Source organism: Notolabrus celidotus, chromosome 19 (genome assembly GCF_009762535.1).
Source record: "Notolabrus celidotus isolate fNotCel1 chromosome 19, fNotCel1.pri, whole genome shotgun sequence".
Classification (NCBI taxonomy): domain Eukaryota; kingdom Metazoa; phylum Chordata; class Actinopteri; order Labriformes; family Labridae; genus Notolabrus; species Notolabrus celidotus.
In genome coordinates this window covers 7,793,087-7,807,295 of record NC_048290.1, presented here as the reverse complement: position 1 = coordinate 7,807,295, position 14,209 = coordinate 7,793,087, and the positions used below count along the sequence as shown (strand labels likewise).

The 14,209-nt window shown below is 42.2% G+C and overlaps 1 protein-coding gene across 1 annotated transcript in view; it reads right to left on the bottom strand.

Annotated features, from left to right (window-relative positions):
• The window catches only part of col27a1a (collagen, type XXVII, alpha 1a), a 115,136-nt gene that overhangs the window by 58,827 nt on the left and 42,100 nt on the right, over window positions 1–14,209 (bottom strand). Inside the window, exons 6-7 of the mRNA XM_034709115.1 lie at window positions 10,933–12,443; window positions 6,070–6,123 (exon numbers count right to left, since the gene is read on the bottom strand). Of these exons, the coding sequence (XP_034565006.1) occupies window positions 6,070–6,123; window positions 10,933–12,443 (1,565 nt within the window). The remainder of the gene's footprint in view (window positions 1–6,069; window positions 6,124–10,932; window positions 12,444–14,209) is intronic.

Sequence of the window (14,209 nt, the reverse complement as noted above, 5' to 3'; positions counted from 1 at the left end):
GGGACCCTCTGTGGACAAAACTGGATGAATTTAGTTTTTCTTGGATTTCTCTTGTATGAATAATGATGATAGATGATTCAACACCATATGACACAATATTATGAATTATTCTACATTATTGTCCCAGTGAAGGATTTTGTCTTTGACTTTGGGACTTAACATGAGATGCCATGAAATTTTCAAATAAAAAAATGAAGCTTATGCAAACCCATTTTTTCCCTTAGGGTTTGCAGGGATAGCCTGCGTGATGACTGAAACCTTTCAGAATCCATAAAACTAGAAGGCAACGGTAAACACACTGCAGGTTTCAAAGTGAGGGTTCACAAACCAATGGGAGAAGTCACCTAAACCAAGTCCACTATTTTAATCCAGTTTATGTGGGAGGTACAGAAAACTAAAAATGTTCTCACAAAAGTTAAACATGCCCATCTGTTTTCAGTTGTTATGTTTAAGAAATGAGATATTTTCATTCCAAGGATTCTCAAGTTTTCAAGATACAGCATCTTTTCTTTCCCTGTTTTATGTTTTGGTTTCAGCTGGTGTTCTCAGGGGACTTACAGTGCCTAGACAGTGCTGTATAGTGCCCCGAATAACCTTGAACAATCTAGACATGTTTGAATTACATGCTTCAAAATTAACTCTGTGGTTTACCACAGCTTGGGCAGTACACTGGTAGGCACTGGCTGGCACCCACATTTGGTACTGTGCTCTTGCTTGCATGTCGTGTCCCCCCTCTCACAACAGGTGTCTAATTAGAGAAGAGCAGGGTGGGGCGCGCACAAGCTGAGCTATCAAATGAAAAACCACCAACCTCTGAACAGCAATGCAGGGCGGAACTGTGGTTCCTGTGGTAATAATCCTGCTTGCTGCTACAGATTCTAAGTTCAGGCAGAATGGTCAAAATCCATGAAATGATAGCTCCTAATGTTTCAAGTCCTGGAAACATGCGTGCTTGCCCACTCTGCGGTGTATAAATATCTGTCCTTGAATCTATAAGCTTTATATCACCACCATATGTGCAACTTAAAGCCAAGAAATAATGCTTATGCACTTGTGGATCTTAAACCTGGGAGTGACGTCATTCTCAAGGTTACATTCCCACACAGAATATTCTAGCAGGCGTTTTTTTACTGGCCTTTGCTGTAAACATAGTCTGACTTTCTACACCAGCTTGTAAAAGGCTGTTTAAACGTATACACAGCCAGCAAATTAAAGTTAAAAGAGATTCTGTGTGATGCTGTGCCAAATGAGAGCAGAAGGGGCAAAGTCTGATAAACTAACATTAGATCAAGAGCATGTGAAACCACTGGATGTCCTCATAATTACAGATCACAGTCTGCACACACACACACACACACACATACACGCACGCACAGGATGGAAACTTAGCCAATGGGAATTAAGAAGCGTATTTCCGTGTTAGTTGAAGTTGCAAAAGCATGCCTTTCCATCACTGAGTGAAAAGTGCAGATTTTGCACTCTACTGTAATGCCACATAAATTACAGTAATAACAAAAGCAGAGAAGGCGAATGAATTAAGCCTCACTGGGGAAAAAGCCAATACATTTATTGGCCTCAAATCCGACGTTTTGAGAGCTAAACACCTCATACAGTGACCAGATTATAAAAAGGGGAAATCATAACTAATCCAAAGTATTATTTGAGCTTTTACAACAATAACTGTATAAGCTTGTAATAGTCATGACAAGTTTGAAAATAATGATGGAAACCTGGCGTTACTTTTATGCCAAACATCTAAAACTTGCTAGTAAAAGTGGCATAAAGTGCCCAAGAGGGGATCACAAAAATAATGAATAAAGGTATGGTATGTGATTTTTATCATCCCTGAGATTATTACAGTAAAGTTCCAGAGGAGAGATCCACATACACAGTTTACTCTAGAGATTTTACGCACTCTTAAACAGGCTGGTGCTACCAAAACAGTCTAAAATGAGCTCAACACCTTTGCTCATTTGAACGCTCTTTATAGCTGAAGCTTTCCAAATGTCCATCTGGAAACTGACTTAGCTTTGCGTCCAGGTGAAGCAAGGTGGGGAAAAAGGAGGGGAAGCATGAGGAAAGATGGGCGACAGAGATTTTCTTCCCTCAGACAAAGACCCTTTTGACCCAACAGGCTCCAGACGAATACACGCAGCCAGTCTTCAGATAGATAAAGGCCTGTGTGCCCTCGATGCATCCACCGGCACGTTTCCTCTCACACCACCCTACCACTGTTGTCTTAAAAAAAAAGCAGCTCACCGGGGCTATTCACGGACACCTAGCAAAGGCTTCTGTACTGGCGGTGGTTGCCATAGTGATGGCGTCTCACACTCACATGTGTGGGATCAGAGGTCAAGGTTCATGGGTGGTGCTTGTGGGGCTCAATGGTGCTCTGTGTGTCATCATGCAGACTTCCAGTAATCCAGGGCTACAGAAGGTCAGGCAAAAAAAAGGAAGAAAATGCAAACATCTCTCTGTGTGATGGGAGTTAAGTTTTGCACATAAAAAGATGACGCCAACGATCAAATCCTGCAGTGTTTAAGGATGATCTTGAAGCATAAGCAGCCTGCAGACTGAATTAAGATGAGAGATAATTTTTCAAGTGATTTTCTCTTTACAAATTGAAACCACATTCTTATCTGGCCGAGAAGATTTAGGACAACATGTGTTTGTGAGTGTGTGTTTGCAAGTGTTAAAGTATGTGTATATGGCGCTTAGTGTTTTCACACACATGGCAGCAAGCAATTAAACTTGATAAATGCTTTTGTTTACAGGAAAGCACCATAATCTGTCTCACTCTTTATATAGGCAGGCCATAAACACAACCACATATGTCTGTGCGGTGCGGCGTGGGATTAGCACTACAGCGGGTGTGTGCGTCGATGTGTGTGTTACACAAAAATGACTGTGAGGTCAGAGTCAGAGACTGGCGGCATGTTTGCAACTGACCCTTGTTAAAGTGGCATCAAAACCCGAAGACCTTTACAAGTGCTTTTTTATTGAAGAGGCTTGTTTTCATTGTTTGCGCTCTGCAAACCGACAACTTCCACTGACAATGCCACAGACCGTTCAACAGCTGGTTTGTGTGGCCAAAAAGAAAAAGACACGTCTGAGCTGCCAGGATGTAAATCAGTGAGAGGTGATTGGTCGACACATACTGCTGATGGATTAGGTTAGAGAGAGACATTTGGCAGTGCAATCCTGTCAAAGTAGTTTAACTGTTTAGGCATGAGGAATTATACTGCAGCAAAAATGTGTTAATCCAAAAACTGTTAATCTCCCATTGATAACTGTGGGCATTTGAGTTGCTTGAAAACAGAAACCTACTCAAGGCTATAGAGATAAATCTGCTGCATATTTAGAGAAAAGCTGCTGCTTGGCCACACAGAAAAAGTTCCACTTATTTGTATTCTTATATAATAATTGGCTTGACCACATTTGCGCAGCCTTCTGCAAAATTCAAGCCCAATTAAAGTTTTATTTCTAGCAAGATTGATTTGGATCATTAGAAATCCACCTAAGTGAGGCTGATGTTGTGGAACTGCTACTTGAGATGGGATGGGAGTTGCTGCTGGGGCTTAAATAGCTTTAATTAGAGCCAGACAAAGACCTCCTTATACATATATAGTGGAGGGGGATCACAGAGAGTTTAGCTTTAGAGCCTCTCAGACACCAATAGTAAGACTTAAAAATACAGAAATACTCAAACACAGGCATCTACAGTTATATTCATGTCTGGGAACAACAACATGTTTATCAACCATGTACAGCAAATTATGCATTAAGATGGTTTGATTGTCTGCACTGAATGAGTAGTTGTGTTGAGTAATACGTTCAAGTAACACATCACTGTAACTCAACTACTTTTGATGACTGGCACAGTGTGTACTCACTTTTTAATTTCAATTACATTTGCAGTAATTTAAAATCTCATTACTTATTAGCTCTATAAGATTAATCACCCAACTCAGCTGTCAGGATACGTCTACATCATGTTCAGGCGTGAGCTTTCTGTTTTAGAAATACTAGCATTATTTTACCCTCTTTGAGATAAAGTGCCAGAACAATGTAGTGAGTTGTAGTCTGTGTGCAGGAAGGAAAGCTTTGGCCACCGTCAAGACTAATCTCTAGTCTCATGTAGCATCTAACCATACAACACGCTTCTACCAAGCTAGTGGAGAGACCAGCATTGCAAGCATCGGTGATAGCAGACCTAGCTCAGCAGATCAAGAGGAGCCACTCCTTACTAATTGTAACTATTAACAAAATGCAGTTAACTTGCTCAAAATGATAAACAAAATCGGCCATATAGGCTTCTGTAGTTTGACAAATACATTTCTAGAAATTAGACTAACAAATTAAGAACATGCTAGCTACTCAGTAAGGCTGTGCGCTATAGGAGGGGTTCCCAAATGGGGGGTCGTGAGATGTGTTCCAGAATGTTGTTGTTTTTTAAAGTTAATATAGAAATAGTACATTTACACATTATAGTAAAAAAAATATCGACAAAAATAGTAGCTGAACTAGAAGTAAAACCTTGAAAATAGAAAATGTAATGAGTTTTCTGCCTTTTTTTTTTGCCACATGACTCCTAAGTTTAGGGTTAGTGAAGAGTTAATTATCAAAAGCATCAGTAGCAGTAGGTTAATTCATAACAGCACAGGAAACACAGCCACAAATAGTAAAGCTAACTTTCTGTAGACCAGCTAAATGAAGCCACATTTAATCACTTTGAGGGACAGTGGGGGTCGCGAGTCTTTGGCGCCTATACTTTGTGGGTCGCAGGCTGAAAAGTTTGGGAACCCCTGTGCTATAGGAGTGCTTTGGGCTACATGCTAAAGTCAGTATGCTAACATCCAAGCTTACATGCTAAGTTTTAGAAGGTTAGGATAGGATGTTCACTACATTTGCTTTATAAGATAATTTAGAGTGTAAGCATGCTGATGGGGACACAGTGTAATGGTTGTATAAAATAAAATTGAAGGTACAAACAAGGGTTCAACTCACGCCAAGAAGAACATGAATCTGTGTACCAAATTTCATTTCAGTGTATCCTATAGTTGTTGGGAAATGTCATGCTAAACTGCAGTTAGCTGATTTATCTGCTGGTGGAACTGGGATAAAAAAGAAGCAATCTTCAAAGTTTTTTTGATTCACCCTCTTGAGACCACGCATGCACTGCACAAAATTGAGGGGATATTCATCTGCTAGTTAGTTTGGACCAAAGTAGTGTAAGGACCAAGTGCAGACTTAGAGCCACTATGCTAACTAGCTGGAAAAAACATCAGTCTTCAGGAAACAGGGGGAGCAAAAGAGACTTCCACTAGGACGAAGACAGACCCAGGAAAGAGACCATATCTGTTTAACTGCTTTGGAGAAAGAGGCCTTTCATTAGTCCAGAATGGGATTCCTATGAAGTGTCGCTGCAGTCCGCTGCAAAAGCTCAATGGAGGAGAAGAAAGTCCAGCGGAGCCATGTGTTCTCTGTCTGTTTACAGTGCTTTTATTAGGCATCCTGTGGCACAGGCAGGCTTTTGAAAGGCCGTCTTTATAGGAGCTTTCCTGTTTATGCTTAGGGGTGGGAGGTCAGCACTCGCAGCCCTGTGCTGAATATGGTCAATCTGCCTGCATAGGAAAACACTTTGTGTGTGTGTAAATGTGTGCGTCAGGGTGGTGATGGGAGGCATTTAGAGTGATGTGGGAGCCTAGTTTGGCAGGTTATTATTGTAAATGTAAAAAATGAATGCAGCAAGAGTCTTCCTTCAGGGCTGGAACACACAGATACAGTCCCCTCTGTCCCTGTCCGTCTGTCTGTCTGTTCGTCTGCTGACTTACTGTTGGTATGTCTATTTTTTTTTGAGTCACCTCCCAGCCAAAGGGTTATTTACTGCCTGTTGTGTTTGAGCTTTCAGTCAACATGTACGTCAGCAGCAGTAGCAACAAAACACACACACACACGCAGACAGAAAACCACCAGTAATGCCAAATGAAGACAGCTCATTAAAACACCGGATAAAGTTACTTCAAAATGACACAATTGAAACTGTTGTGTGTGACAAGGTAAACCTACCCGAGGACCCCTTTTGCCTGGCAGGCCCGGCTTCCCTGGAGGTCCTGGCAGTCCCTGGAGAGACACAGAGAGAGAAAGAGTTTTCAAGTCAGTGATGCATTCTGATCATCTTATCAATCTCTCTCTAATCTAAACCCTCAGGTCATTAAGTCTTCTTTATGTGTTTCCACAAGCAGGATCTGCATAAAAAGCGATGCGATTTTCCCTTTGATGCAATTCCATTTCAAGGTGATGAGAGTTCAGCCTTATCCATCAGGAAGTTCTGAGAGTGTGCAGGAGGAAACCATTGAAAAACTAGAAATAACAGGTCATTTCCTTGCACAACTCATTGCCTGCCGCGTGGCTTTATCAGCCTTGTGCTCGTTCGTTTTCTTTTAATCAAAAAAGGGGGAAGGAGGATGAGGAAAAACAAGGCCTGCTGCTAACAAAAGCTACCTGTAGGACTCTGGATCGTGATGTAGCTGTGTGTTAGAGCCACTATAAGGCATCTTTTAAATGCTTTCCTACCTTTTTTCAACATTGATGTTAAAGAGCCATAAAGAAGAGACGCTTCTATCATAAAATGAGGTGAAAGTCGTACCCCATCTCACTTTTCACAAGGCTATGAACTTTAAGACAGCAAAGCAAAAACAGCTTCAAAACAGCCCCAGCCCTCTTATACCCACATTAAGTCTAAATGTCATAGTGATTATAGCAGCTACCTGCATGCAGCTAACTGTCTGTGATGGTTTTATCACCCCTGAGGATTATAATTGGCTCCCCACCATCTCCATCCAGGAAGACCTACATGCTTGAGACCACCCCATTGTTACAGGTGGTGTCCCCTATGGTGGCCTCACTGACCTGTCAACATCCACACACCCGCCTGTCCGTTCTCACACATTCACCCCCTGCATGCTAAAGCCTCCTTCCTTACACTAGTTTGTTTGTTTGTTTGTTTATTCCTGGAGTCTTTCCTCTCTTTGCACCTGTTGGTCTTTAACCCATTTCCTTCTGTCTGAGAGAATGGGTTTGTTGACTGGATAGAGGAGTCTCACGAAGTTTCCACATCAGTATGCATTTTTCAACCACCACATTTCAAACACAGTGTGATGGCCAAGGCTGTTTTCAGTTATGAAGGACCGACTGTGCCCATGAGAAAGTTAGGGCATGTTCCATGCCACCTGGGAACTGACTCTATACTGTGTTGTTAGTTTTTCTATGATCTAGGAGAGCTTGGAAATGTGGGGAGTAGAGAGTGGGGGAAGACTGCGGTTGAGGCCGGGAGTCTAACCTGCGACCATTGTGACTGGGACTATAGCCTCTGAATATGGGGTGTGCACTTAGACCGCTAGGCCAACGGTGCCCCCTGGGAGAGCGTTTTAAGTCCAAGTTGAGATGTAAAACTTACTTTTGTGAGTGTAGTTTATTTATTCTGTTGATTTTGGCGCCCCCTCTGGTAAAAATTATACCTAATTCATCTTTCCTGATTTTATCCAGTATGTGTATGGTGTGTTTTCTGACAAATAACTCTCATCCCTCTTTAGTTAACTGTCAAATGTATCACTCACTGCAAATATCAGAGTTAGAAAAATTTAAAAAAAAAAAGACTTTCTTTAGAGTGCTGTCAAAAGTCTCATCTGAAACCTTAATGATTAATAACAGGTTGAAAGATGCAGTCTCTTCTGGGAGACTACCATGAGGGAAAAAAAGTTGTAACTGTCTTCTTTTGTGACGACCTGCAACCAAAACATTCAGCAATGTGCAGTTTCTATGCAGCCATGTAGCTTTTTCTAGTACCATCTGTTTTCACCACTCTGCAAGCTACCAGTACATACTGTAAGTTAATTTCAGCCTACCATAGCGTTGGTAGCTGTGAAGGACGGAAGGACCCACTGTAAGTAGCCAATCTTTCGACACTTGCACCACCCCTCTCTGTTGGTCACTTGTTGTTTTGAAGTAAGGAGTCTTGTCAATAAAACCAGCACTCCAAAGAGTTTACTTGTCACATTGTGCATGACCATTTTCTGCAAATGTTTGATTATGACCTAATGAGTGAGGAAAACTGTTAAAAAGTTACGTCACTAGACTCGTCCTCTTCACCATTTATCCAGCATGCTTTGCACGTGTTTCTTCAAGCTCCATCTTCTAGATAAAATACAGTAACACAAAAGAGTACTTCTCTTTTGACGGGTATATTGATTGCAGGGTATAGAGTGCAGCTCACTTCTTACTTAAAAAAAAAAAATACAACATAGAATTTTCAGTCCTGTCATTAAGGGTCTTGTGTGCTTTTGTCTGTCATAAAGAGGCATCACTGTTGATTTCAGTCTGTTTCAACCTATCAACAAATCCCCACAGGGGCTTTAAATTATTTTAAAAATACTCAACACGTATTGCATATTTACAAAGTTCTCCAGAATCTTTTTTTCTTTGCCAAAATGTCAAATGAAAATGTTCTGAAAGTTTAAGATTATGGAAATATTGATGAATCCAGACAGCTTGCAGACACAATTTAACAAAACACAGAAGCCTGGTTTTGAAAGAAGTCATCTCAGATTGAAATTTGATTTAAAACTGCTACAGCTGTAGTTCAAATTCAAATGTAATCAAATCAAAATTCCAACTTTAATTTCCAGTAATTACATCGAAACTCAGAGATTATAAGCAACAATGAGGTGTGTGGTGAAACAGAGGTTTAGAGAGAGACATTTTTACAGCAGCACTGAGGAGCCAAAGGTGCTTCAGATCAGGAACTGTTGCCATATCTGTGCCTGCACAGGATGTTTCTCCTGGCAGCTACAGAGCAGTGTAAACAGAAGTCCAAATCATGGAGCTATTATGTGTTTCAGTAAAACACTTTCAATGCTTTACACAGCAAGAGTGATGAATGAGAAGGCATTTGGATGAAACCTCAATCAATGCAATGCATTTCATTGGATTCTAACTTTCATATCTGTCAAAATGTGTGCATATGAGCAAGAAGGAGTGTGTGTGCATGTAAATCTGTGCTGTGAGAAGGAGTAAGAGATACTATACGCATGACATGTGTGTTTATGAAATTGGAACTATGATGACAAGGAAGCGTGACTGGGCTCAGCTGGGATCTCCTGAGGCACATCATGGCAACAAAGACGTTGTCACATGCATCCAGGCATGCATGCAACCACACATACTTTCACAGAAACGGCTGTTTAATCTCATATTTTCTCAAAGTAAACAATTGCCATGTGGGTCTAAATAAGTGATCCTGTAAAATCACAAATTTAAAGGAATAATTCAGTCAGTTTCACAAACTTGTAACATAAAGTGGAACATTTTCTGCTGATCTCTTGAAGTTCTTTCCACTCGGGCATTTAGGAGAAGATTGGTCTTCAAAGCACTGCTCTCTAAACGGTCTTAACTTTTAGTTTCAGCTTTGTACCTGCACCTAAAATGGGTCAGACAGTCCTCAAATAAATGACCTCATAACCTCCATAAATCATCCTTCTAGGATATTTTCTGTCTGAGATTACAGCACTTCATATTGAGATTGCAGGTAGTGCTTCCTAAATGGCAGTAATTTGGCTCTCTGTAATGACAGTCAGGTCTGGTGGGGACATCAGTGTGGATGTAAATTAGCCAACCTTTGACACGCCACACTCTGCAATCTAGAGTAGCAAATTACAGGCCACTACAAAGACTAAGCAAGGCACACGTATCAAACAAACAGGGCCTGCTCACACATTACACTGAAATGACTCAATCACAGGGGAAGCTTTGAATAAAGGAATAAACACACCCAGAACAGGCTTAGGAGACTCTGGGGTCCGATTGCTCAGGTCACATTCAGAGCCGAGGAACTGCTTGCACAATCATGCAGACCTTAAAACATTAGAAAGCTTCTGAACACAGTTTATTTGTCAAAATCAAACAACTTGGAAACAATTCTGAACTCAAACTTTGCTACCAAAAAGTTAAAACGCAATTCCCTTGACTGTGAGGCCAACCACGAGTAATTTAATCTCCATTGGCCCATCAAAATGCAATTAAAATGCACTCTGATGCTAAGTGGGAAAATGTGAACATTTGGAACTCCGGAAAATGGACCTTTATGCCTCAGTGTTCCCGCTCTCAGAGGTATACTATATGCCTAGACTACCTTGTGCCTAAAGGATGATGTTTACTGACTGCTTTGACCCTTGACCCAGCTTTGAAAGAGGGCCATGAGACCTTCAGTAGCCCTCCATGACAGAGGAATCTTGTGCTGAGACGGCAAGGCGTCAGACCTGTCACGTCACACCCAGCCTGGAGGGTAGGGTGCACAGAGGAAAGGGTGGGAGAAAAAGTAGCATTTCTAACCTGTGTGGGGAAGGAAGTAGTGGCCACACCAACCTAATATCTCTGTGAGCTCTAGTTTCCAGCCCTAGAACACTGGATTCAAACCTGGTCTTTCACAGGTGACAGCACAAACTTGCTAATGCAGCTAACTTAACCCACTTTAATAATGTTAACTATCAACTGAACCCACACATTACTGGTAACTCTGGTGCCAACTAGCAAGGGTGATGACATTCAATCATTCAGATGACTAGAGTCCACATCCTTAGCTAGCTCCAAATGCTGAAACTAGGCTACTGACCAGAGCCAGAGGCAAGATCAGTCACCCCAGGTTCTTACTTTTTCCATGGTCATCCAAAGCCATGGCCGGTTTTTAAATTACTATGCTTCAATTAACCCCAAAAGGATCCTTAAATTTCTAAGCCATGGAATGTTAGCTAGCCCCATGTCAAAATGCACATATGATATGCACGTGTTAACAACTTTCTTGGTTTATGTTGCTTTTTCCTTCTCACAGACACAAAAACACTATCACCAACCATGCGAAAAACAAGATATGCTTACCGGTAGTCCTATTTCTCCTTTCTCTCCAAATGGTCCTTCCAGGAGGGAGAATTGGGTTGGTGGCACCTCCCAGCTCAGGAATCCATCAGTGGCAGGTGGTGTTACTGGGTTGTAAGAAGATCTGGTTGGTCTTTGGGTGACTGGAGACTTGGTAGTTGGGGATTGCTTTGTTGGTTTGATGACCTGTTTGGAGAATGGCTTAGTGGGTTTCGTGGTTGTAGTTTTAGAGACGGCTGGTTTTGAAGGGTTGGCCTTGGGTATTGGTGGTTTAGAAGGGACAACTTTGACAGGGTTTACTTTCGGCTTAGACGGAGTGGCTTTGGAAGGTGTAATTTTCAACTTGGGGGGTGTTTTCTTGGTTGTGGTGGGTTGTGGTTTCTTTGGGATGGCACCTTGGTCTGATAAGGTAGCATCAGGCTTCGTCTTAGAGGGCTTGGTGTTGGTTGTGGCTGGAATGAAGGGTTTCTTCTTATTGTCTGTGATTGTCTTTTTGGCGGTGTTATTAGAAGTGGGCTTTGAGGGCGAGGGTTTGGGGGTTTTCTGATTTGAAGCTTTAGAGGTGGAAGGTTTGGGGGTTGGTGGTTTAGTTGGGGATACTCTTGTCCTGAGTGGTGCTGTGACAGTTTCAGTCCTTGCATTGGGTGGTGGGGATGCCAAACCAAGCTGGACTGTGACTGGCATTACAGTTGCAAGCAGAGGTGTAGGAAGGGTCCCAGAACTAGGCTTTATTGTTTGAGTGGGGGCCACATATCTTACAGCGGAGGCAGCAGCAGCAACACTCCTGGCAAGGCTAAACCCTGTGGTTTTTCTGGCTGTTACCAAACCACCACGTTTAGGTGTAGCGACGGTGGCAGTGACGTTTTTTTCTCTTGGTAGGATAGGCAACAGGGGAGGAAGGTTAGGCCTGTACGTGTCGGCTTCCCTGCACTGTTTCTTAATGTACCTGCAGTAGTTGTGAGCTGCCTGTGCAGAAGGGACCAGGTCAAACTGGCAGATGGCTCCTTCAAAGTGTGCCGAGGCTTGCTGCTGGCTTGACCGCCCCAGCAGGAAGGAGCCCTGGAGCTCTGGGGCAAGTCCCTCCTCACTGTCCCACCCAAAGTCTGCATGAACACTCTGCTCTCCGCAGGAGGCATATAGAGTCACTCTCTGTCCATTAATTCCCACCGCCAGCTGATGCCACTGACCATCATGGGGCTCGTAGGGCAGTGCCACCGAAGTGTTAGGTCCAGTGTGAAGGACCAGATTGCCCGGAGCAAGCTGCAGACCGAGAAGGAGCTTCTTGCGGCCTGAAAGCAGGGTGAAGAGGAAAGCACTGTTGACACGGTGTGAGCGCACGCTCAGGACCAGTGCCAGATTGGACCAGATGGCCACTGGGAAGATTGAGCGCAATGGAGATTCAACGTGCGCCCGCTGGTTGAGGATGATCCCCGATCTGAATGGAATGACCCCTGCTGGCACCGAGCGTGACGGCTTCTCTCCCTTGAGCCCCAACTTTTGGAGGATGTCCACATCTGTAAAAACGGAGAGTGGTGTTAGAGATGTGACTAATGTGACAAGCATGTTATGAAGGTTACACACCAGTGCATTCAGACAATAGGGGAGATAAAGCCTATTGTTATGTACTTTTACTTGTGCCTAGCCAGCGCATTTAAGAGGTATTTTTAGAGTTCTGACTTTGAAGACTTCTTTCTGATGAATGTTTTGTTTGTTTGTCTAAGTTCAGTAGCTCGTATTACTGCATGCACCTAAACTATCATTTCCTCATGTGCTACCCTCAGTAAGTCATTAACATTATGGTCCCAGTTTGGTTGGTGTAGTACGAGTCACTGACATGGACATTTGAGCAATCAATTGCATATATCTGCAGTGATATGGAACAGAGAGGATCTGTTGCATGTCTTGAATTTATTAACAGAACATTCTGGACTCATTTTGAGAATTTGCCCTTCCTGAAGCCAGTGAAGCGCAGCAAAATATTACAGCTATCTTTGCCAGTGGCATTTGGATTGACTACACTGGCTTTTGAGCCAAATTTCCAATAACTTCCTGATCTTTGAGCCAAGTAATTGAGCTAAAGCACTTCAGGGTAAAGAGATGGGGAATAAGGATGGTTGTAAAAAAGACTTGGATACAAAGAATTATAGACTCCATAGGTTTTCTGGACCACAAAACGGCTTCTTGAGGCTGTCTACTGCAACTTTAGGCCAAAACAAATAAGATCCAGACGGACATAAATCTAATGAGGAGGAGTATAGAGATCTTCGACTGTGAGTTTATGCTCTCTGAGTGGTTACATGTTGCACAGAGGTGCTGTGGTTGTCTTTGTCTCAAATGTCAGTGGTTTACACCCTCTCCAGCATGGCGAGTTGTGGTATCATTTAGGACATATGACTGTGGTGAGGCATGAAACAGTTTTAAGCTTACCCACAACAAATAGCCTCTCAATATAGCATGTTTATTGTTTAACAGGCCTACAAATTTTAAAGGAGCAGCCTAACCTAACATGTAATATCCCTAATGTGGTCACAGTTCAACAGCTCCAAAGGGTAACGAAAATAATTTGGGGCTTTAAAGCCAAGCCAAAGCATCCTGGTATGATCTTTGCCTCATTGTGCCTCACTGTCTTTGAATTCAATGAGTGCAGGTTGAGTGGAACTTAGGTTCTGCTCTAGAAAGTGCCATGCAGCAAAAAGGCTAAATACAAGCCCTGTAAACCTTGAGTGAATTTTGATTTAAAGATACAGTATGCAGAAATGAGACTAGCAATATTTAGCTATATTTGCATTTCACACAGCAACTCACTAAATACAAAACATGTGTGCTACCAGCCTGTCCGTTCTGGGCCACTGTGCAATCATGGTGGTACAAGACGGTGGCCTATGGAAAGGGACCCACTCAAAAGTTGATATAAAAGGCTCACTCTAAGTTAACAAAAACATTTGTTTTAGTATTCTGGTGATTAGTCAGTCATTTAATCATACTTATAAATATCATGTTCCATTTCCAAAAAGTCTGTTCTGCTAAATGCTGCTAAAAACTACACACTGTACCTTTAAATGCAGAAGAAAATCAATTAACATTCTTTCAACCATTCACTAGCATTGCTTCCAGTTTATATGTGCAAAATGATGCAACAGATACTTTGCTTTGTTCTACGAGTAATCCCATGTCATGTAGACATGAATATTTCATTCTGCATGCAGCATTGTTAAAAGAAAGCAGGATATATCTCACCACTTTATCACTGCATTGTTAAAGGACTTTCTTAAAAGACTAA